This window comes from Parasteatoda tepidariorum, chromosome 3 (genome assembly GCF_043381705.1).
Source record: "Parasteatoda tepidariorum isolate YZ-2023 chromosome 3, CAS_Ptep_4.0, whole genome shotgun sequence".
NCBI classification, from domain to species: Eukaryota; Metazoa; Arthropoda; class Arachnida; order Araneae; family Theridiidae; genus Parasteatoda; species Parasteatoda tepidariorum.
In genome coordinates, this window is record NC_092206.1 from 24,000,075 (window position 1) to 24,025,013 (window position 24,939).

General features: G+C 28.2%; 1 protein-coding gene across 3 annotated transcripts in view; it reads right to left on the reverse strand.

Moving 5' to 3' along the window:
• The window catches only part of LOC107450353 (protein O-mannosyl-transferase Tmtc3), a 133,651-nt gene continuing 108,712 nt past the window's right edge, over nucleotides 1–24,939 (reverse strand). For all 3 annotated transcript variants that reach the window (XM_043040419.2, XM_071178411.1, XM_071178412.1), the window contains exons 13-21: nucleotides 23,594–23,725; nucleotides 21,821–21,903; nucleotides 18,585–18,657; nucleotides 14,363–14,449; nucleotides 13,586–13,659; nucleotides 9,154–9,274; nucleotides 6,873–6,974; nucleotides 4,664–4,747; nucleotides 1–1,647 (exon numbers count right to left, since the gene is read on the reverse strand). In XM_043040419.2, the coding sequence (XP_042896353.1) occupies nucleotides 1,411–1,647; nucleotides 4,664–4,747; nucleotides 6,873–6,974; nucleotides 9,154–9,274; nucleotides 13,586–13,659; nucleotides 14,363–14,449; nucleotides 18,585–18,657; nucleotides 21,821–21,903; nucleotides 23,594–23,725 (993 nt within the window). In that variant the 3' untranslated portion in view covers nucleotides 1–1,410. The remainder of the gene's footprint in view (nucleotides 1,648–4,663; nucleotides 4,748–6,872; nucleotides 6,975–9,153; nucleotides 9,275–13,585; nucleotides 13,660–14,362; nucleotides 14,450–18,584; nucleotides 18,658–21,820; nucleotides 21,904–23,593; nucleotides 23,726–24,939) is intronic.

A 24,939-nucleotide genomic window follows, 5' to 3' on the forward strand; every position in this document is an offset into this window, starting at 1 on the left:
TAGTGAAGAATAGTATAATTTTTATTGAATAAGTTTAAGCAAATATTACAAGTTCATCATGCAATGTGTTTAATATTTTAGCACTCGGTAGTCCATAAAAACAGCAGAGAAAGGACTGAGTGATTGTATTAGCAAAAATCAGAAGAGAGTGAGAAGTTTAAAGGGAATATGCTTGATGTAGTGCGAAGTTGAGAGAAAAGTATTACGATATCGTCCAAACCTCACAAATTTCTCTTAAAGACACAATTAATATTTATATATTTCCTTTCGCATTATAGCTCAATGAAATAAATGTATTGCGCGTATTTTTTCACAAAATTTAAAGTTAAACTTCAAACAGTAACTGATGGTTACGTAGTAGACGATCAATCCGAAGCCCAATATGGTTAGGTTTGTTGAGATTATAAGATAAGGCTTAAAATATCTTTGAATTCCGTAAATAAAACTTCTAAAACCAAATATTGATGGTTGGAATGAAATTGGTATTTTATTGCAAAATGTTAAAAATTTTGTTTTAAATCTATAGTGCGTTGATTTTTAAATTATTCTGAGTTTGAATGTGAAATCTAAATTTTCACATAAAACACATAAAGAATGGATTAATCTTTTCTATTTGACTTTGCAATACTATATTTGCAATAATGCCTAAAACTGACATTTTTTAAAATTAATAAGAATATTGCTGTTTATTACACACATTGATTGAATGTATTTAGAAATTATGCTGGATGATAGTGACATAAATTGTTGTGAAATTGTTCAGGAAATAAGGTTATTTATAAAATAAAATTCCCTTAAATAAAGAAGTGCGTTCTTTAGAATCAATTTTAAAGTTGCGTTGTATAAACTATGGATGTGTTGGTATTTCAAAAGTGTCTTACATAATGCCAAAATATCGACATTTACCTGCCTTTGAGTTAAAATATCATTTACATTATGTTTAACGAAACCACTTCTAAAAAAAAGTCTGATTAGTGTATGAAATCCAAGTTCTTTTGACATTATAGAAAAACATTCCCCGTCAATTAATTCTTAAACTCATTGCAACATTTATACTTTGATGGTCAAAGACATGGTAGTTTCTTAAATAACTTGGATATTATAAAAATGCAAACTTTTGTAGATATTTACAGATATCTTTAGCATGTTATGCTTTTTTAAATTCTTGAAGATGTTAAGTCAGTAAGCCTAGCTCCATAAATTACTTCGAAATAGCAAAATCTTAATTCAATGTTAAGATTAATTTTATTTACGACCATGACCTTCATTTTCTACCATCCTTTACCACAAGCTTCTTGTTCTGTTTCTTGCAAAGTTCTTGTGCTGATGCCTGCAATGTTCTTGTTCTGACGCTTGCAAAGAAGTTTGAATTTGAAAGCTCTATCAGTTGGCGTCGAAATTTACAATCTGTCAGCTGAAAGAATGCTGTGATTGTAAATGTTCCAAAACAGTTTTTTGATTTTGGCGAATGATATTTCTGACAATATCTAAGTGTTGGCTGATGTAAGATACGCCTGGATGCACAGAGAGCGCATGAGTTAAGCATATTTCGGCTGTTTCAAAATCCTGACGTTCAAAATGAAGAACACACAGATTGTGTAAAGCTTTTTGGTTTACTGGTTCCAATTCTAGAACTTTTCGGTAGCACTGGAAAAAAAGACAAAGTAATTTAAATAAAATATTTTTTATTCATAAAATATACGGATGTTGTAGTTCTTTTTTCTTTTTTTTTAAACAAAGACAAAATGAGAAAAAAGTGACTCCATTGTCAAAAATATGCAAAAATAAGGTTACTTTTTGATATAATTAACGTGAGGATTTAAGCTCTTTTTTTCGGAGAGGGGGGGGGGAAGAGGTTGCTTGACCAACTTTATTTTATAAGCATAATTAGAAGACGTAACATCGTTTACGTTTGGCGCATGATAAACTAGTGTTATAAATTAAACTCAATCATTGTAAAAGTGAGGTTAATGCGCAATTTAGAAAAGTATTCACAAATTTTGTGGATTTTAGAGAAATGCATGCTAGCTCTTGACTTTGATATAAGTTTAAAGTGTGCTCAATAAAGGGGGGGGGTGAATTTTTCTTATTTATAATATACTCCATTTTTATAATTAAATCTCACCGGGTAAGTTGTAGGAAGATTTTAAATCCCACCTATATAACTCAATACAATTATAAGCGTAAGATTTGCTTCCTTTAATCATTACAAAAATAAAATTAGCAAATATAAAAAAAAATTTTCCATTGATTTCTTTTGTAACTAATGAAGAACAAAATTTTTTTTTCTTTCCCAATGCAAACCTGTGTTAAGATTTTCCGTCAATTTAGGCATTTACAGAGCAGATTTGTTGGTCTCTCCTTCAGGGGCACCATATTAGGTGGGCCAACGTTGCTTCCAAAGTCAGGACATATAGTACAGAGAAGGAAAGAACATCCATGCCTTGTCCGGGATTCGAACCCAGAACCTTTCTGATGCAAGGGCAGTTTCCTAACCTCTATACAGGCCGGTCGGCATGAAGAATAAAGTAGGTATTTAAAATTAAGTGAAAAAAATATTTTCTAAATTTATAAATTTTTTTTTTTACGTGAAAAATCGTTACAAAATTTTTTCTTCATGAAATATTTGTAGCAAAAACAAAAAGGTTAGTTTTAGAAGAATCTAAAAACTAATTTTTGCTGCCTTTGATAGAATATATTAGAAAAATTGCAATAAGATATGCTTATTATTAGTTTCTGTTTAAAACCATTTCACTCATTCCTTCTTAACCAACATTTCCACTATTTTTTTTAACTTCTAACTTTTTAATTCCTGATTTTCTGAAGTACCTAATTGCTTTCTTAAAATACTTAATACTAACTGGGTCGATTTTAAGTATGAACTTGATGGTTAGTCTTAAATACAAACTTATAGTGAAAATTTTTAAGTACAACCTGGGTCAGTATTTTAAACTATATCACTAATTAGAAAAAAAGTAGTTATTTTAAAGTATAAAATTGGTCGCTATTGTAAAGTACGAACTTGGTTGTAATGCTTGAGTACAAACTTTGCCTTCATGCTGAAGTACAAACTTAGTTGTTAAGTTAAAGTACATACTAGGTTAGCATTATTACAAGGTACATACATACCCGGACGTATTTTTTCTCCACTATAAATATTAAAAAGAAAAAAAAAACTAAAAAAAACGAACTTAGTTGTTTTTTGAATTTGAAGTACAAATCTGATTTTTTGAAGTATGACTACACTAGACGCAAATCAAAACCATCCTTACAATTGGTAGACTTGAACTTAAAATTTATTTATTGAAATCTAGCTTAATAATTTAGCTTAAAACTGAAAGCTCAGAGTTTGATAGTTTATTGTTAACTAACTTACCGACGAAATGGTACACAAAGAAAAAAAATTCTGGTAAAATTACCGTACAGTATGGTAATGACATTTGAAATAAAGAATCATAATTCCGATTAATGCCGTTGATGTCGCAGGTCAATAAGGCAAGGCGTGTGACAGTTCTTGTTTTGCAATGGCGCCATCTATGGCGAAGAATTCGACTTCTGCCACACCCATGCGTCGCACTAGTTTATAGGGCGAACCCATTCATACATCTATCCACAGATCATAATTTTGACCTGAACCAGAAAATTATCAATCTCCAATTTAGCACCCACAGAGGTATACTTTGTTATGGAAATATGGAGGAGTTTGTGACCAGACATATTTAACGTGCGCCAGTCACTCCCGTTCTCGCGAACGTGAGTCCAGCGTCCTTCCTACCAGACTATACCGGCCTCGATTCTAATTAATGAAGCCAAAGTATATGGTACTTTAACCATTCATTTAGAAATTTTTCTGCTCATATGGTCATGGTTTACCGGAAACTCTGGTTTTGAAAATTAGTTTTTCTCACCATACATTTAGTCTGGAAAAGTAAATTTAAAATGGTTTTTGTACCATGATCTAAGGCATCATAATAAAATTACCAAATTTTAGGACATATTATAAAATCATATTTTATTGTTTACTTTATCAAAATCACTACAAATGCGGTTTGGTAAAAATTACAAAGCTTTTTCGGTTTTCCCATAGAACCAGGAACACTGTAAATTTTACCATATTCTGGTAGTTTTGATCTTTTTTCTCAGTGTACTAATGATGATTTTCAAGTACTAATTTTTTTTTTGCGAAGCTTTTTATAATCTTTAGAAAATTCGAGAGCGATGTTGCTTTAAAAAATAGATAACAAAATAAATAAGACCTAAATGAAATCGTTTATCAAAAACATTTATAAAAAATTTTATTAGGAAGAAAAAATAATCAAATTATTTTTGTCACAAACTCCTTTAAAACTACGACGTAGGTTGTCAATTTTAAATAAAGATAGAATTTCATTTATCTTACAAAAAATGGAATTTTAAATATGTTACTAATTATATATTCACTAGAAGTAAATACCGAAGATCAATTTAATTCAAATATCGTATCTTTTTCTCTTTGTTGACGATAATTAGCTCGTCATATTATATGATTTCCAAATATTCTGCGTAGATTCAATAATTGGATACGGTTTCCAAATCTTCGTCATATTAAATGAAATTAAAGATTGTAGATTATTTTTAATGAGACGGAATTAGCGAAAAATTGCAGATTGAATAAGCAATTTACCTTTTCCGCAATATCAAGATTGCGCAAATAATTGACATTGATGTCAGCCAGCAACAGTAAACCATTAATGTGACTTGGATAGTGCTGAAAAGAGAGTAAATTGAATGATCAAATTATGGAATTTGAAATATGCATTTTCATAATGAGGGTTAGATAGTCTTTGCAATTTTGGAATAATGAATATTTCGAAAACATTTTAAATGATTATGTTTTGCATTTTCAATTGCGTTCAGAAAATTTTGCAGTTAAGTTTATCTTTCTTATTTTTATTTAATTAGAACTAAATCGAAAATTCAATATTTTATTTAAGGTAATAATATTGTTGTGATGGCAAATTGCAATTGTCAGGGATAAGAGAAACTAATTTGTAATTAGACAGGTGAATTGTAATTACATTGCCTGAAACAGAATCTCATCTATATTATTCATTTTTTAAAATGGTCCATAGAAATTATTTTGCTACTTTATTACATTTATTTTTATGATAGAAATAGTTTTACTGTTTCTTTTACTGAACCGGAAAATTATACATTCATAATTTATAACTTTCAGACAGTGTTTAGAAATTCTTAATTTTACTAAATAATGCAAAGTTAAACTAGAAACTTGTGAAATGATTCCGAAAAGTTGATACACACAGAATAGTTGACTCAAATAACGTTTTTTTCCGTCCCTCACTGATGGATAAAAACACTTAAAGATGTCCAACTGTGACATCAGGGAAACGGATTTTGTAAAGTTTCTTCTGGTCGTAGCAGTAGAACCTGCTAACTTTGACGTGAATTGTTTAGTTTATGCTGCAAATTTAAGAAAGAAAGATTCTAGAATTTAAATTCTCTGCCATATTTTATTTTCGCCTGTTTACTCTATTTTTAGTTTTTTAGTTAGCTTTATTATGTGATAAATACTGTTATGAATTTAAATAATGTCTAATATAATTTACATAACTCAATGGTTCACTGTGATTTTCAACACCATTATTATTGGGAAATTGACACGTGCTTCAATTTTCATTTGCGCACATGAACTGATAATAAAGTAAGGAAATAAGTTGGAAAAAAACTGAATTAAAGTGGAAAAGAGAGGATGAATTTGTTAAATTTTTGGAGCAACGTAATGATTATTTAAATTTTTTTTTCTCTTTAAATTGTAAATAGTTTATATATTTCTTTTTACGTTATTTACGCACAGCTAAAATGCTATTAATTTAAACTTTAAGATAAAGAATTATTCTGCTTTTCGTTAGAAGTCAGACTTGGTTTCTTCATATAAACTTATGAACGTAGTTTATATGGAGCATTTGAAAAAAGCCGATATTTTTAACGAAATTATATTTATAAGCAATGAAGTATTTCAATTAGATTAAAAATACACACTAGAACAAAAAAAAGTAACAAAAGTTCAATGTATAATTTTTTTCTTCTGTAAAATTTCTGATAGGAGTTTTGAAAACAATGACCTTAATTGATTTGCATAACTTAAATTTTAATTTTTTTATTATATTAGTTCAACTTTAAAGCACCAGTCCATTAAAACACACATTGAACATTCGTAGCACAAAACTTAAAATTATCTTAAAATTCGTTCCAAAACACTAAAACAGTAATTTTTTTACCATGTAATTTAAAGGAGTATTATCACTTAATCAATCTTTTACAAATGGCTAAAGCATACAGGTCGACGAGGAGATAAGAAGTTATTGGAAAACAAAAGTCTTAAAGAATGGTGTGAAATTCCAGGAAACTTGTAACAAATCGTTTTCAAAAAGGCAAATGAAATAACAAAACAAGAATTTTTTCTATAAGCTTTCTGAAACGGATATCAAAATTAATCCTCTCAATTAATTTACACAACTTAAGCTTTCAATATATCATCTCCAAACCTTTACACAAGTCCTTCAAAACACACGTTTAGTGCTAAATAAATGTCTTTAGTACCCCAAAACAAGTTCTATCCTACATTTATTTTAATATAACCTGTGACAGACTATCTTCATTTTATGAAATGACTCCTATGGGAAACATCCTATAGCTCACTGCGGGATCTACAGTTTCATTACATCCATCGCCAAAAAAGGAAACCACATGCTGAGGATCTTTCTTTTGTTTTGTATGGTTGGCGATGAATAAAACAGGCCTAAACTTGATGCATCGTCCAAGAGACATGATCAGTGTAGTGTATCTATAATGGAAAACAGGCGGCCCATTACCTGGAGAAGCTGATCGAGAGAGAACACTGCCTCTGCTTGTCTGTGTTCTTCGGATAACAGCAGAGCCAGGTTGAAGAGTGCCTCTCGGGAAATAGGATCCTTCTGAAAAAGAAGAATAAATATGTATGGATGAGAGAAGGGAGAAGAAAAAAATGAGGGAGATTTTCTCCATATAGAAGAGAATATCTTCCTCTAAACATGGTTAAATCACCAACAGATCGTATTTTTTTAGATCAGATATTCTATACGGGTTTGGTATTTTTGTGGGATAAAATTTATAGAGGGATTTGTTTTTAAGTTTTATATGCAAAAATTGGTGCTTTGTATAATGTTTTGACATGATTGAGATGGATGGCTGTGTCGTAGTTTGATGGATTGTGTTATTTTAGCCCATGGTGTGATAGCATAAAATATTTCAAATTGTTTGAGTCCTTTGAAAGTTCTATTGAAGTAAAAATATTTGAATTTATTTGTGAGATTTTGAATATGATTTAGGGTTATTGTAGATATATGGTTTTTTATGCCATTTTTAAAAGAACACCATTTAAAAATTCGACATAAACTTTACAAATGTATAATTTTAACTATAAACTTTACAAACTTTAAAAAATAACATCTCTATAATATTTTAAAGAAATATGATATTTTAAATTTTTTTTTACTCACTTTGATATGAGCACTGTAGAACAATTTCTGTAGCTTTAGCTGAAACTGGCATAAATATAAAAAAGGTACAGCGTATATTATTTCAGTGTGATGGAATAACCTTTAGTTAATTTTAAATGAGATTTTTATTAAAATTATGTTTTTCATTATTTGCGTGTTCGATAATTTCCAACCAAATTATCACAAACATTTAAACAGCATGTTTACGCCCTTTTTTGATTGTGCTCTCTGTTTTTTAGTGAACTAAATTTAAAAATCAAACATTTTTAATTCAATATATCTTCCCTACATTGGTTTAATAATTTTAAAAATATCTAAGCAAAATGCAAACCGTACACTGTTGACTAATAAATTTAATCGGATTAAAATTGAAGTTATTGAGCTACGAAATAGGCACAAAGGATTCTTCGTGCTCAATTGCAGAAAAATGAATGACACGATATGCTTCCTTACAAAATCAGCACAATTGAAGCCACATTCACTTCTTGCGGCATATCCCTTACTCCAATCTCTTCGAATTTATTAATCATCCTTAGTTCTTTCCTATCAGTTCTTTCTTCTGAAAATCGCACGAGGAGAAATCTTTTGCGGTAGTGACTTCTAAATTACATTATCTTTTCTCTCGTACGTAAAAAGCCTCTTCTATGAATATTTAAAATGCATGAAATATTTTACTGAATTTTCTTTTCTCAAGATTTAAGTCATACATACCAAGTTTTATTGAAATTTTCCCACCAGGATGGACACTATGTTGGCCTAAAAAAGTGTAGCTTTAATTAATAGCACCCTGTCATAGGTAATATACTCTTGCTTTTGAGCTTACTGTAAAAGTTTTCGTGGTTTCCCCCGCCGAGTAGCGCACATATAGGTTGGTTTCATTTGAAAGAAATTTCATCGAAGGCACATTTGTCATAATGCGTGTTCCTTAAGTTCTTTGTCTTTTGGATTAGGTTCGTAAAGACGAGTTTACGGAATTAAACATGGGTGTCGGAAAATTCAATATGCTCTTTAAAAAAATTATATTGTCTGAATAACTGACATGATAAAATTTACCGAGGCGCTTCGGTAATGATTTTAGTAAAACTAACAATAAAATATGGTTTTATAATATATGCCCTAAAATTTGGAAAATGTGGTAAAATTTAATAATTTATCAGGATACGTTAGGAATACGGCATAAAAACCATTTATTTGATAAAATTTACTTTTTTGTATATTTAACTGAATTTGGGCAATAAAAACTGGAATTCTCTGTTAACCATTACCATGTGAACGAAATTAATGGTTTAATTACTAAACATTTTGGCTTTATTAACCAGAATTGCAGTTTTTTCCCAGAATAGTCACTACTATACAATACAGTAATTTTACCAGAATTTTTAATTCTCCTCGCATAGAGACAACTTTGGTGGACAAAGGCCGTGACAAAGGAAGCCATTGAACTTCAAACTGTTAGTCCAGTAATAAGAGAACTGTACCTCATGATTTGTCTAATAAGGATAATTTTTTGATAGTATTTGTGTTGCCGGCGCTAGTAACTATTTCCAGGGTTACTTTAAAAATTTCGAATTTCGGAATTAAAGAAAGTAATGAGTTTTAGAAGGCAAAATTTTACCTGAAGAGCTTTTCTGAACCATTTTTCTGCTATAGGAAAATTTTTATTGTGCACAGCCAACAATCCCAAATTTATGTACACTCGTTCCGTTTCTTTTCCTCGGTCTACAATTTTCTCCAAACTGAAAATAAAACATTAAGTAAAATAGAATAACCTTTATACTATAAGGGATTTTTTACTAAGTATACAAGGAAACAATCCTAAATTTAAAAAAAAAAATTCATTTCGTTTCTTTTCTTTGGGTCTATAATTTTCTTTAAACTGAAAAGAAAACAAAGTAAAATATAATAAATTTTCTGCTATAAGAAATTTTTTACTAAGCATAGAAAACGATCCTAAATTAAAATAAACGCCTTTCGTTTCTTTTATTGGGCCTATATTTTCTCCAAAATAAAACATTAAAGTAAAATACAATAACTTTTCTACTATATTGATTTTTATTTTACTGCGCACAGAAGGCAATTCTAAATTTAAATAAATGCTTTTAGTTTCCTTTTTTAGGTCGATAATTCTCTCCAAACTGAAAATGAAACAGTACGGTAAAATAAACTAGCTTCTCTGTTATAGGGAAATTTCTACTATGCATAGAAAGCAATCCTAAATCTAAATAAACGCGTTTCGTTTCCTTTCTAGGATATACAATTTTCTCCAAACTGAAAATAAAACATTAAGGCAAAATACAATAACTTTTCTACAATATTGATTTATTTTACTGTGCACAGAAAGCAATCCTAAATTTAAATAAACGCGTTTCGCTTCTTTTCTTGGATCGATAATTTTCTCTAAACAAAACAAAATAAAACAAAGTAAAATACAATAAATTTTCTGGTATAGGGAAATTTCTACTGAGCGCAGAAAGCAATCCTAAATTTAAATAAACGCATTAGGTTTCCATTTTTGGGTCTATAATTTTCTTCAAACTGAAAACAAAACATAAAATAAAACATTAATAGCTTTTGTACTATTGAAATTTTTTTTATTGTTCACAGAAAGCAATCCTAAATTTTAATAAACGCGTTCCGTTTTCTTCCATTTGGTCTACAATTTTCACAAAACATAAAATAAAACATTAAAGTAAAATAAAATAAACTACGCTTATTATTTGGTAGAGAAAAATAATTTATACTTATGGAGTTAATTTTGTTTCCTCCAGTATATTGATTTCTAACTAAAAAACAAGAAGCAATAAAAAATTAAGTTTAATTAAAATTGAGCTGGAATGTTTAGATAAATGTATATTATTTGAAAAGTTTTCATCCTAAATATAATTAAACAATTTAATCTTAGGGGAAAATAGCACTTTAATTTATTTGAAGTAACCAAGCGTGAATGTTTATTAAAGTTCTGTCACCACAATTATTTCATTTCTTTTGGAAAAGATAATTAAGATTTATTAATTAAGGTATAGTATAAATGTCATTTTTAAACGGAAATGCGATATAGTTTTTTAAACTTTAAGGAAAGTTTTTATTTCAGTTATTTCTATGATATGCCGTTGTCATTTGTTTTAAATCCAGCTCTCTCGAATTCGTTTTCGAAAAGTTTTTTTGTTCACATTTGGCAAGTTTTGGCGTATTTTTGGACCGATTAAATTTATTTTGGTAAAAAACAGAATTTTAAAGTTGATGATTTTAAACTCACTATGAAAACAATATTTTTTTAAAATTTAATAAAAAATATTTAAAAAAAATAAATGTTTAAAAACTAAAGTAAAAATGTTAAAATTATTTAAAAATGTGTTTATGTGTGGTTAAATTTCTCAATTGCTATATCAATTATTTAGGTGAAGAACACTAGCACATCGGATTAAGATTTAAAAAAAAAGATATTAATGAACATGAAAGTTAGTAAGAACATTATTTTTTTTCTATTTTCTTTTTTAAGAACCATTTTTTTTCGCACCAATTATAATCGGTTTAACTGTCGCATTCATTTTTAGTTTGAGACCTAAAAAATTAAAAGCTTGCGAAGATTGAAACTTTCTTGAAATAACCATAGATTTTAGGTTTTAGGAAATAAGTTAAGTTAGAAAATGAGTTGTATTGTTTTTGAAGTCAGTTCTCAAGTATATGCCCGATTTTAGTGCATTTAGAGCATTATTTATTCAGTTTTTTAAGGAATTTAAAAAAAATTCCTAAATCAAAAGAATGGTTAAAGTTTTATTCGACATATATATGTTACAGGATTCAAACGAAACTTAAAATTGTAGTTGGAAGAAATTTTATCCAAACAAAATAATTTCTTAATTAAAACAGTTAAACAACCTGTTAGTAAGCACAGAATAAACACATCATGATTCATTCTTTTCTGGATTTTTTGTCGCTACTATTATTATAAAGATAACTATAAGTTTAAACCAGCTAATAATTATTTAATGAGTCAATCATTATTTTTTTTTTTACAAAATTCATCTTAAATAAGCCTTAATACCAACATTCATATATTTTTTGTTAAAAAAATTCCATTAAAAGTTAGCGTAAATATCTATTTTTGAATAATTTTTTCATTGTCCAAATATAACGCTAATAACCACAGTACACAACAGCAACCCAATACACAAATAACACAACAATGCAGTAAGACAACACAGTAACTTAGTAATATAGCACAGCAGAAATCAGTCTAAATGCAAGTTTCACTGATTTCGAAATAAAAAATATATAATACCACAAAAATTGAACAATAATCCTTAAATAATTCATAGTATTTTGTTAAATAAATATTAAAGCATGATTTCGAGCTGAGTTTCCAAAAAGTTAAATAGATTAAAACAAAATAATTGAAACCTGGATAAAATGATGCTTGTTATTTTATAAAACCAATTAGAGAACATTTTAAGTTTTTTCTCTTTTTTTGCACTTAAAATTCAATGCAAAACACTTTTCTTCCTTTTTCACTAAAAAAATTTTAATTTTCAGTAAAGAAAGCGTAAAGAAATATGATTTAAAATATTGCTTCTTTTAACAGACATCACTTCAAAAGTAGCACCAGAGTTTATTTTGAATTCTTTGCAAAAAATGTTTCCCTTTTTTTCCAGAAATAATTCCAGTTCTCAGTTAAACATCAAACTTAAGCACGATAAATCCTGACAAATGATTCTTTAAAGCTATTTTATGCTTGGGGAACATTAAGAATTGCGTTTAATGTTAATGATTTTTAGCATGCAGTTAAGATGTTGATTTCATTTGTTGGAAATAGCTTCTCAACATATTAAAGTTTTTTCTATTGATTGCTTTTATTATACTTTTTATTCAAAATTTCAAATTCATTTGTCATTTAAAATTTATATCCCACCCTCACAACAATAAAAAAAGTAATAACTCAGGAATTTCGTTTTTCTATTAAAATTATTATTAGATGAAGCATAGTAAGCTCCATCAATCACGTAAACTGTTTTAACCACATGACGTGAATTAAATCTGATGACATTTGAAACACGAGGAATCATTAATCATGATCACTTCATGATAAAATCAATAGCAGTAACGGGTTTTTTTCTTGTGCTACACCTGGAAAATTTCCTTTTTTGAAGTGCGACGTGGGTTTGTATATCGAAAAAAACTTATCATAGTTTAAAAATTCATCTTTCTTTTGCTAGGAAAATGTTGAAGAATTAAGTAGAGCGTTTAGAAAGCTGACCAAAAATGTTACTAAATTGAATCAGAACTTGAATGTGATATTATATGTCTTATTCCAGAGAAGACTAATGATGAACAAGTTAGCCTTTTTTGGACAAAAAAGCTAACTAATAAAAGCTAACTAAAGCTAACTTCATAGTTTATTGAAGATATAATTTTATTTTTCAAGAAAATGACCAATATATTTCTTTAAACGCTTGGCAGATTTTAGTTACATAAAATTCTGCTAATTTCAAATATTTTTTATTATTGTTTCTAAAAAAATAATAAATTTCGAAATTGTACTATGGCTTTTAAATCAATAAATAATTTTTGAATTAATAATTAGCTTTTAAATAAATAATAGTTTTTGAATAAATAAATAATTTTTAAAAAAATTAATTAATAAAGTTTTCATTGTTTATGGAGGATATAATTTTATTTTTCAAGAAAATGTCCTACATATTTCTTTGAATATTATTCATTAATATGTATTTAGAGTAATTGATAAAGTAATTTTGTTAAGTAATTAATTAGTAAAATAATTAATAAAGTAATTATATTAAGTTATTAATTAGCAAAGTAATTAATAAAGTAATTAAGTAATTAATTAATATCAATTATTAATTATAAATTGATATTTAATAAATGAAAATGATTTAGAATAAAGAAAGTTTAAAATGTTTTTCGAAATTTTTAATTTTTATTCAATAATTAATTAATTAGCACTCATATAGCTTTGAATATGAATAGTTTTATTTTAGATATATTATTAACTATCATCTGGATATCTAAACTAGTAATTCTGCACTTACCGAACTCTAGCTAAATTTCTTTCGTTCGGAAGTCCTGAACCATGCATTAAAATAGCTGAGAGTTCTAAAGATTTCTGAGGAAAGAAAACAAAGCATACTTATAATTATAAAAATAATTTATCAGTTTCAATTCTAGTTAATTTTTTAAAATTGTTTTTGAAATTCGTTTACATTATTGTATAAAACTTTTCAATTTGATAAATCCTATGATTAAATACTTAAATATTTATAAATAATATTGACCAATATAATATACAGAGGTTGAAAGTTAGATTCTTTCGCAATACTAAACAACTTTAAATCGAATGTTTTTATGACAATTTTCACTTCTAACTATGATTTTTTAAAAATTTGAAATTTTATAAAAGCAGCATGTATAAAGAATTAAGCACATAATATGCATTAAATATAAAACATTAAATATATTTTATATTACGTAATCGTTCAATCTGTAAAAATATTAATTGGGGGCAAAATTTGGAATTTTTCTTTAGAAAAGACATTTCAAGAAAAATGAGTCATAAAAATATAGATATCGACATAAGTTACTGAGATAACTTAATATACTGAGATATCTAGATAAGTTACTGAGATAACTTAATTGTTCAATCTGTAAAAATATTCATTGGGGGCAAAATTTAGAATTTTTCTTTAGAAAAGACATTTCAAGAAAAATAAGTCATAAAAATATAAAGATATCGACATAAGTTACTGAGATAACTTAATATCCGGTTTTTTTCCTGTTAAATTAGATGCTTTATTTTTATGTATACATACCTCATGATCTGGCTCCAGTTCTAAAGCTTTATTAAATAATTCCAAAGCCTCAGAATTTCTACCTTGGTCCATTAAGACAATTCCCAACTGAAATATATATAAAAAATTATTTCTGAAAGCGGTAAATCTTTAGTTTGCTCATCCATTAAAATAGAATTTAATGACGTTTTGACAGTACTTGTTTCTTCCATATAACGATATAATTACCACATATTATCGTAAGCGTTAGTTGTTAGAGCGGCATTCCCACATTTACATACATTACATTACATTCCCCCTAGACAGTCTACCTAACCTAGTGGTTTCAAGCAAAAAATCTAATCTCTGGATGGTATGATTTTCAAGGTAAAACGTAGAAACTCTGTCATAGGGGGCTAAGACTAATTTTACTTTTTAACCAGCGTTGAAAAACTGACCCAATTCTGAGTTTACGACTACCAATGTTCAATTCCGCAGCAATCTAATATTGAACCTGTCCCAGAAAACAAGAGAACTCCTAGATCAAGCATTGGGACAAACTGGCTTAACTTTTTTAAAAACTAAAATGTATCTGCATTACACGGAGAGGAAAACCCCCAAAACCTTTCACGGTTAGTCCGACGGCAAGAGAATTCTAACTCATGATCCGTCCATCATTGAGGATATTTTATGTCAGCACTGTGGTCGGTGCGAGCCGGGAGCAGAATTCATACCTATCATTCACAGCTGGGATTCGAACCGGGGGCCCTCATTGGGAGGCGAAGGCTCCATCCTTTGAGCCACTTCGGCTTCCTAATACTAATTGGTTTTTGATGAGAACTATTTTTGTGAAATTAACTCTAAAAATTCTTTACCAACTGAGAAAAGTCTTGAAAAACCTACCACGATAACTTCAGATCTGTTTTGTATATCTATTGATCTCTGCTCATATTGTGGTTTATAAGACGCTGTTATATTTCGAAAAAAAGTAAATAAAATTGATTTTTTAGACACAACAAACTAAATTGGATTCCTAATTTACTAATTATTGAGCACGGATTCAAAGAATAGCTAGAAGTATTTCATTTTTCACAAAAAAATTTAAACGCTAAAAAAAAAGAAAGAAAAAAAAAGCAGAGGAGCGTAAAATTAGATCTGCAATAAACAGTTACAATAATGCCGATCAATACAATTTGCAATGCTGAAGCGTCAATCTCGAATAAACCGAAATTTTAAAAAGTTTTTAGGCTCAAAAATATATAAACTTTCTTTTGCCCGTTTTGGTTTTAGATTTCTCAGATATAGATTACTGAAGATGTAAAATTTAGTAGAAGAAATTCAGAAAAAATACCAGAAATTTTGCCAAATGCACGATGAAATATGCAGTTACGTGTTTGACTGCACGTTTACACTCATATTACAATACACTTTAGAAAATACTTAAAATATTATGAATTTTATACTGCTTTTTATAAGAGTATTAATCAGTGTATGAATTGTTAGTTTAAAATTATGCTTGTTTAATGGAAAGTTGTACGGAGGCTTTGGAATTAATTAAAAACCAGCTGAATTCTTATGCAAGATCTTAAATTCAATATATATTGAAATATTTAAGAAAATATTGTAATTTTTTGCAATTAATAATTTAATAATTAATTTGAAATGAACAAAATAAATTTAATATGCTCTTTGCTAACCTGAAAAACTATCCAACATTTTCCATTATATTAAATGAATGAATCAAATTAAGTGAAATTTATTTAATTATTTTTGACTTAATTTTATTCATCTAGTCAAATGCATTATAACAATAAAATAGTAATATAAATTAGAATATGTCCTTTTAAAATTAACGAATGTAACTGCTTAACGGTTGCCATGACGACTACTTGATTGGATTATACTAATTAAATGTACGCTTAGAAGACTTCGTTGTAATAAGATTACTTTTAGAATATAAATCACTATTGCAGGGTATTATTAACAAAAATATTATAATTAACCCTCTTTTACGAAGTACAAATCTTTATTTCGGGTCGATTATTATCATTTGAAATCCAATTAAACAGCGTGATTAAGAGATTTTGAAATTGCTTTTGTGTTAGTTTTATTTCAGTAAATTGCTTTTATTCTAAGTATTTCAAATAAATTGTTATAGTGTTTTCTAAAAGAGACGCAAGAGATAATTTCCTTTTTTTTTCTTAGTATTTGATGATTTTTAAAATATTTCTATCTTGTTCACAAAGCAGCTTTCCAATATGAAACTCCTCATATTCTAGTATAACTTTTTAATGCTATTCTTTAAAAAACTTAAAATTTCTGTTTATTAAGCGAAATAAGAATTCTTTTATTCGAAATGTAAAGTTTCTTAAATATTTTCCTAATTGAAAGATTTTTCTCCATTCAATTTGTATTCATTTATGAATCAAATTGCATTCAATGACACTTTTTAGGTTTTGATATAACTGACTCTTATATATTTAGCGTCCGAAATAAAATGTTTAAATCATGTATTTATTCTAGAAAAATGCATTAAAAAATAGAAATGATTAATTACTTTGTTGTAATATTTAGCTAAATTCATTATATTGTGCATAATTGTTTTATTTAATCACATTTCAATTTAACTTTTCATTATTCGCACAAAAAACTAATATCTTGAAAACAAATTTCCTTGCATTAAAAAAATTTATTCCCTTGTAATAATAGACAATGCAAAAATGCAAAAGTTATTAAGAATTTTATTTTATGAAATTATTACTTTTATATGCTACCGTATGTTAAACTCAAAAAATCGTATGTATGTGTTAAAATCGTATGTTAAATACAAAATGAATTTAAAGAATAAATCAGTTAATGATTGTTTTGAAAATACAAGGATAAACCATCAATATTCTAAAATTGTTTTTAAGTATTTTGACACAATTTAAAAAAATAATTAACATTCACAAATGCGTGAGCCCAATAAAAAACTAACTATCACGAAATTAATAAAAAATTTAAATTAATAAGTTAGGAACTGCATTTAAATAAATAAAACATATAAAAAGCTAAATAGCTTTAGTGGAGAAACTTTCTTAATCTTAATTTATTATTCAAACTGTAAAGAACGCCCTTAATATATATTTTCAGAATCCTCATAACAAATGAAGACTAAAGTTCGTACATTTGGAATTGCAAATTAATATTTAAGCGAAGAATTAACGAAAATGCTTTCAAAATGTTGTTGTTAATTTACGTCGCACTAGAGCTGCACAATGGGCTATTGGCGACGGTCTGGGAAACATCCCGGAGGATGATCCGAAGACATGCCATCACAATTTTGATCCTCTGCGGAAGGGATGGCACCCCCGCTTCGGTAGCCCGACGACTTGCGCGCGAAGTCGAGCACTTTACGGTAGCACAGTTTAACGAGGACCAATACCGCACACCCTCGATCCCTACGCAGACTGATCCAAGTGGGTCACCCACCCGCAGCTTTCAAAATGTATGGGGACTTGTGATGAATCACAACATAAGAGAGCAATAAGACAGGATAGATGACGGAAAGAGATAGGAGTTGAAAGACTATTAAAAAACACTTTCAAATTTGAACCATCAATTGAACCTGATGTTTATTGCACTCATCGTCCTCTACTGTAATTTGTCAGGTTTTGGTAGCGTTTTTGTGTTTTCTACGCTTAAATATTTACATGCAACTTATGTGTATACTTTTTTTGTTTTCATTTTCATTCTAAAAGTGCATATTAAGTTCGACCTTTACAGAACACCCTTTATATATGTTTCAATAAAAGGATAGTCAGTATCAATATTTTGGATGTTATATATCTTTAAAGCGATTGTTTCTTTATTCTTTTACTGTTGAAAATGAAAACTTTTCATATTATTTAATATTTACATAATCTCTTTTCAAATAATGCCATTAATTTTACTTGAACTAAATCGTAGACAGAATGAAACAGATGTACATTCTTATGTTCTAAGTAGTAAATATTTATTTTTATGCTTAAATTTACCGGTATTTAATCTGAATAAATTAGATACTTCATTCTCAAATTTAAAGTAAACATTTTTTATGAAGTTAAAGTTTTACAAAGACGTGAATGTATCTAATGTAACTAATCAAATATAATAAATTTGTATCGATTAATTTTAAACGCAATCTTTTGAAATCTTTTAAAGAAACAAAAAGTTAAAAGGAAATTTGTCGAGATTATTTAATAAAATAGAATTATTAAAAAGGTAAATCGAAAATAAAACTCACATTAAAGTAGAGATCAGGATTATTGTCTTCGTATTCCAAAGCTCGGTGGTACATAGCTTCAGCTTCTTTAGTTCTGAAATAAAAGAAGCACTTACGAATGAAAAAGATGAAGAAAAAAAAAATTTTTTTAAATGGAAGAAATCTCCGAATATTCAGCAGAAGTCTAAATGTCGGCGAATGGAAGTTGAATTATGAAAAGATTGATGGATCGAATTTGAATGGTTTACTTTAGATTTATATTGAATGTGAATAAATCAATAAGATCATTTCTTTTTACCATCAGTAGTATTTCAGTCTGTCGCTGGTATTTGATAAGCTCTGAACATCCGTTCGAATTTAAAAGGACTTAAAGAATCTAGAAGCATGATAGATGCTGGATGTGTTGCATACGTACTCCAAAGTTACTTCTCTATATTTTTTAATCGCGTACAAAATGCAATGCACTGCTCGCTATCGTTCACCATCCCCCAAAATCACCAACGCAGTTCCATTTCTGAACTAGCTTCTATCACTCTTTTCCCCCTTAGTTTTATTCAATCCTTCAGCCTTTATACCTTGATATCCTTTATAGTTTATTTTGTTAAAGACCAAGTCCTTTGCTTTTAATAATTAATTATAAATATTGAAGTAGATTCGGAGAAATGATTAAGCCTATTGATAGTTTCATAAAAAAAGTAAACTATAATGCGGAAAAGATAGTTATTCAATCACCCTTATTGGTCGCACGTAACTATTCGTCTGAAAACCAATTATGTAAAAATTGAAATGTATATTATTTTTGAAGGATGGAAGAAAAAACACTAATTTGTTTACAGTCAAGTTAAAAATATTGCCGAAAATAATGAAAAAAAGTAATATCTATAGATTATTTTTAGAAAGTTTAGACTTGGATTGTACAAAAAAAAAGAAGTTTTTTCTTAAACCGTTATTGAAGTTTAATACGAATTCCTTTAAGGCATCACTTCCTCGGTAATTGTATTCAGACACCCTTCGTTACAGCATGGTGTGGTTTGTTTATAGTTTGGACTGGGTATCTTAGTTTCTGTGGATGGAAGCATGAAATCTGACACTAAAGCTGACAATCTGGCATATTTCAGGTGTGTTCCATAAAATGCCTATTTCTCGTCCAGAAGGATGAAGGCAATATAGATGTCATAGCGACTTATGGGTTGGTGTAGTGGGTGCTCAAAAACTGAACTGGATTTTTTGAAGTCCGGATATAAACCCTATCAGCAACCTTTGGAATGAATTATAAATTTAAGTAGCCAACCAAATCGATCATCTTCACCACTGGCACTAAGTTCAGTTGTGATGGACGCTGTCCGCACCCTTATTGGCTTTAATTGGCGAGATTATAGATAGCCAAGCTTAGCTTCCCAGCATTCTTTACATGCAATAAAATATTGTAAAACGATACAGTCCACTTTGTTCTTTTTGCTCCGACCGACGCCTCGGAAGTCAATTCGTATGACCCAGGGCTAACGTATGACGAATTATCAAAAACTAGAGAAAAGTCTAACCAGTGGTACGTTGGCTGTTATTGATGCACAAGGGGGATCAACATGATATTAATTGATCTTTACTTTCGGACCGATAGTTCATCTTTCATTTGGAAATTATTTAACATTTTCACAACTCTAGCTGATTAGCCAACTCAATTCTGAGATTATGATTGTCCAGGTTAAATTCCGAAGCCTTGTAATTTTAAACCCAATAAATAAGGATAATAAACTCCTGAATCAAGTAAAGGAAGAAATTCGCCTTCGTGGAAGATTTTTTGATGGAACTAACCCGGGAAGGAGAGGACATTACATGGAGAAGAAAACCATGAAAATCTCCCACAGTCAGCCCGATGGCGAGAGGATTCTAACCAATGATGATTACTCTGAGGATATTTTTACGTCAGCACTGTGGTCAGTGGAAGCTGATTGTGGAATTTCGTATCGACCAGCCATTGCTGTTATTCGAACTGGGTCACCTCATTGAAAGGCGATCACTGTCTTCTGAGCCACCATGACTCTTGGGAATCGCTTGAAAAATAGTGGCAGGTTAAGATAAGAACTAGAGATATCAGTAAAAAAACGAATCTTTTTGTAATTTTTACTAAAGTCGCAGAAATATATGAATAAGATTTATTAATTTTTTTCGGTTAAGCTTTAATAAACTATTCAAACTAAAAACGTTATGTTTTCTGTAACAAACCATAATTTACTGTTTGAAATGAATTAGTTTTAGTGGAATTATTGAATTTGAAAAAATAGTTCACAATTAAGCAGGTGGAGAATTTAATGTTAGCGTAAGTTTTTAGCATGGATTTTCGTAACTGAATCTCCAAGCAATACTTTTGTTATCGAAAATGTGATCAAATGAAGCCAAAGTTTTCGATCTTTCAGAATATTCATGGCAAGACTAGCAGAATTGAGACCTTTTTTTCTCTTTTTTTCTCTTTTAAACCTCTGAATATTTCATGCTGTATGGTGAATTCATGAAAGGTTAATGAAGACAACGCAGCTGAACGAAACCCTTTCTTTCATCCTTCACAATGAGAATGTGACATTCATTGGAAGTGAGAAAATTCTTAAAAAGAAAAATACAGTAGATGGAGCTTTGCATGTAAAAATGTCAGCCACGTATCCCTGGCAAGAGAGAGTTGGAAGCTAGCGGGGTATGAGGAAGAAAAAAAACACTCTTGGCGAAAGTAAATAGTCTTTTAAATGGTGGATAAACTTTAAAAATAGTGGTTTAAAATGTTCTTTTGGAAAATGCGCATTTTAAAACAGATTTCGCCATTCATTCGAGTGAAATTTTTATTTAAAAATGAAAGAGATCTATTTTATTGGCTTATATTTATTCGAAAAAAATTGACAAATAATGCCTCATTTCTATCTGTTATAGGCAAGTGTTTCAATAAAGCAACGTATCTAAAGTCTAAAGCAGATAAATACGTCTCCCACAAAACAGTGTTAAACTAGTGATCCCCATTTACATTTTGTTTATGATAACAATAACATATAAACAATGTTCAAAATATGCAGAACTAACTTGTTTTTGAAAATTAAAACCTTAAAATTATATACTAGTGCAACCAGCTTTTTTTTTTAAAAAAAAAGAGGAACATTTCTTTTAAAAGAACGCAAGACTCAAATAGGCTAATTAAACCTTTATTGAACTGTTTATTAAGGGCATAAAATGTATGAAATTTTGCATGTTTGGAAATAATTTTAAAATTAACTTACCTATTTAATTTAAGTAGGAAGTCACCTCGACTTAGGTAAGCTTTTGTGAAATCGGATCTCAAACTTAGAGCTTCTTTATACAGCTAAAAGAAAAGAAAAACAGCTTCGGTCAAGGAAAAGTTATCTTGATAATTTATTAAGAAAGTTTGTTAGGTAATTAAAATTAAACACGAAGAAAAAGTAAAAGTATCAAATTAAAAGAGAGTTTATTTTTTTAAAAATTAGCATTTAAGGGAAAATGTTGAATAAAAATACATCATAATTTAAAAAATTAAAATCAGTTTTCGAACGTTGGGATTTGTGTTTCTTTAAAAAAGCTCTTTTAATCGTTTTTAAAGTTTTTTTTTTAAAATTACATATATTTCATGCAAACCTTGAATTTTTTATTTATAATTAACTTTAATGCTTCTAAAATACGAATGAGAACAATTTTTTGAAATAACTATTTTTGTTTAATCTCATCGAAATAATTTTTTTCGTATAATTAAGCCTACGTCTTATGGGAAAACATCAAATAAGCATTTTATAATAAAAATGAAGGCATTTTTTAAAAACTAATTCTTAAAGGATTTAATTTATTTTTTCAAACATTTTTACAGTACGGATTACCATAATTTTGGTGAAAATCTTTTAACGATTATTTATTTTAATATCCTGAATTTAAAAACATATTTTATGAATTAACTGTCTTTCATCTTAATAACGATATCATAAAAAAGTAAACTCTACTATACAAATAAATGTAACAACCTAAAGTAATAGGTAATATGTTTAAGAGTGTATTGAAATTAGTTATTGTTAATAAGTTGAGATTTTTTGCAATCTCGACCTTTGATGAAAGAATCGCTATTTCTTTTCATTACTTTCAATTTTAATAATAAAATTAAATTTAATGTTTCTTCTTACTCGAAAAAATCGGTTAATAAGCAGTCGGTTAATAAGCATAATTAACATCGAACCATTATTCGTACTTTAAACCGTAATATAGTGCCTACAGTGTTAGCAAATTAAACCATGTATCAGTTAAATTTGTACAATAGTATGTTAATAAAATTTAAAACTGGTGAAACAGCACGATAACAGCTTTCTACCATATTCAGGTTGATACAAATTTGCACTATAATATGATACATTATGCTACAATATTAAGGAAACTACAAATTTGCACTATAATAAGGTATAACATGTCATCATATTCAGTTTGTTAAAAATTTGTATTATAATATGGTACATCATACTATCATATTAAGGTTTCCGCAAATTGATACAATAATATGGTATAACGTGCTTCAAATTTTCTGACAATGTGCAAGTACAAATACAAAATGCTTGAAAATTGATCTTAATTTGATATGCATTTTGGTAATGATCGGTAATATGTGTTTGTGTTCAATTATTATGGATCGAAACTTGTTCACAATGTCAAGTTTATGTCAATAGAACGTTTTTGTACTGTAACTAAGTAAACTAAATTGTAAATACCTAATCAGATTTTGAAATATAAACTTATGGATAATTATTGATAATGTAATTGACATTGATATGAAATATGATTGATAATGTGTAATGATGTATACTTGTGATAAATTATTGCTACATAGTTGATAATTTTACTTAACGAACTGTCACTAATGATTTGCAAACCAATTAAAGAATGTTATAATTAATTTAGATTTATAACCTATCACGTCAAAAATGAGACCAATTGACTTAGATTGATACACCTCAAACATAATTTAATTTCATCTTGTTAAATGTTACGAGCACACTTACTTCATCTGCTTCCATAATACGACTGTTATTTTGTGATATAAGAAATGCTAAACTGAGAAACAGTTGCAAGTGGCTTGGTGTTACGTATGTTTCTTCTGAATTGGGCTCCAAATGAGGCATTAAAGATTGTGCCTAAAATAACCAAAAGGAAAATTTAATACGTAGATCTGAAGCTTCTATATGATATTACTTCAAATATTTTATAGCATGGAACAGAAGAGGCATCTAAAGTTTGTAGAAAATTTTGGCACCATGCCAGCGCTGGAAGTAAGGTGGAAAAGTTTCTCTGTCATTCCTTACCGGCACATGCGCTGTGTGTTGAGCGTAAGAAATGACTTGCATTATTTAAAGATGGGAGAGAAAAATGCTGATTTAAAAAAAAATTGACAGCTATCTAGAACGACTTAGTGGGCAATCTGCAATATTTTTCTGCCGATTTTGTTTCCATTCCCTCTTTTGATAACGATTGAAATAAGGAAATAAAATTTGAAAACATGTATAAATAACAATTGTACTTTAGTAAATGAGTGGAGAAGAAGGAACTCTTAATTTTCCATTAACTGAAACAGATTTGTATTTTTTATTGCAAATTATGAATATTCATTAATAGAATTAATGTGAAATAAAAATAAATTATAAAAAGTAAGTTTTAAAACTTAAAATAAATTAAAAAAAGTAATTTTTAATATTTAAAATAAATTATAAAAAGTAAGTTTTAATATTTAAAATAAATTATAAAAAGTAAGTTTTAATATTTAAAATAAATTATAAAAAGTAAGTTTTAATATTTAAAATAAATTATAAAAAGTAAGTTTTAATATTTAAAATAAATTATAAAAAGTAAGTTTTAATATTTAAAATAAATTATAAAAAGTAAGTTTTAATATTTAAAATAAATTATAAAAAGTAAGTTTTAATATTTAAAATAAATTATAAAAAGTAAGTTTTAATATTCAAAATAAATTATAATAAAAAAAACTATAAAGTTAGCTAAATTAAATTATTTTAAAGAAAAATTAAAGGATTAAAAAAAGAAATACAAGTGCATTGCGTGAAAGTTTTTATCAAAACAGATGTATACGTACTCTACTTTGCACTCGGACTTGGCGGTGGTTTTCCTGCACTACACCAATAACGCCATAAGTGAAATAGTATCTGTCATGTTTTAGAACATATCCTATGATAAATTCCCTTCTTTACTGCAGGATATATGCATTTTTTGCCTCACTGTATCACATTTAAATATTTACTTAGACTATAAAAGTATTATGTATGAAAAAATATGATCTAATTCGTCTTAATTTTGGATATATTTGCTATTAAAATGCATATTTTGGTGAACGACG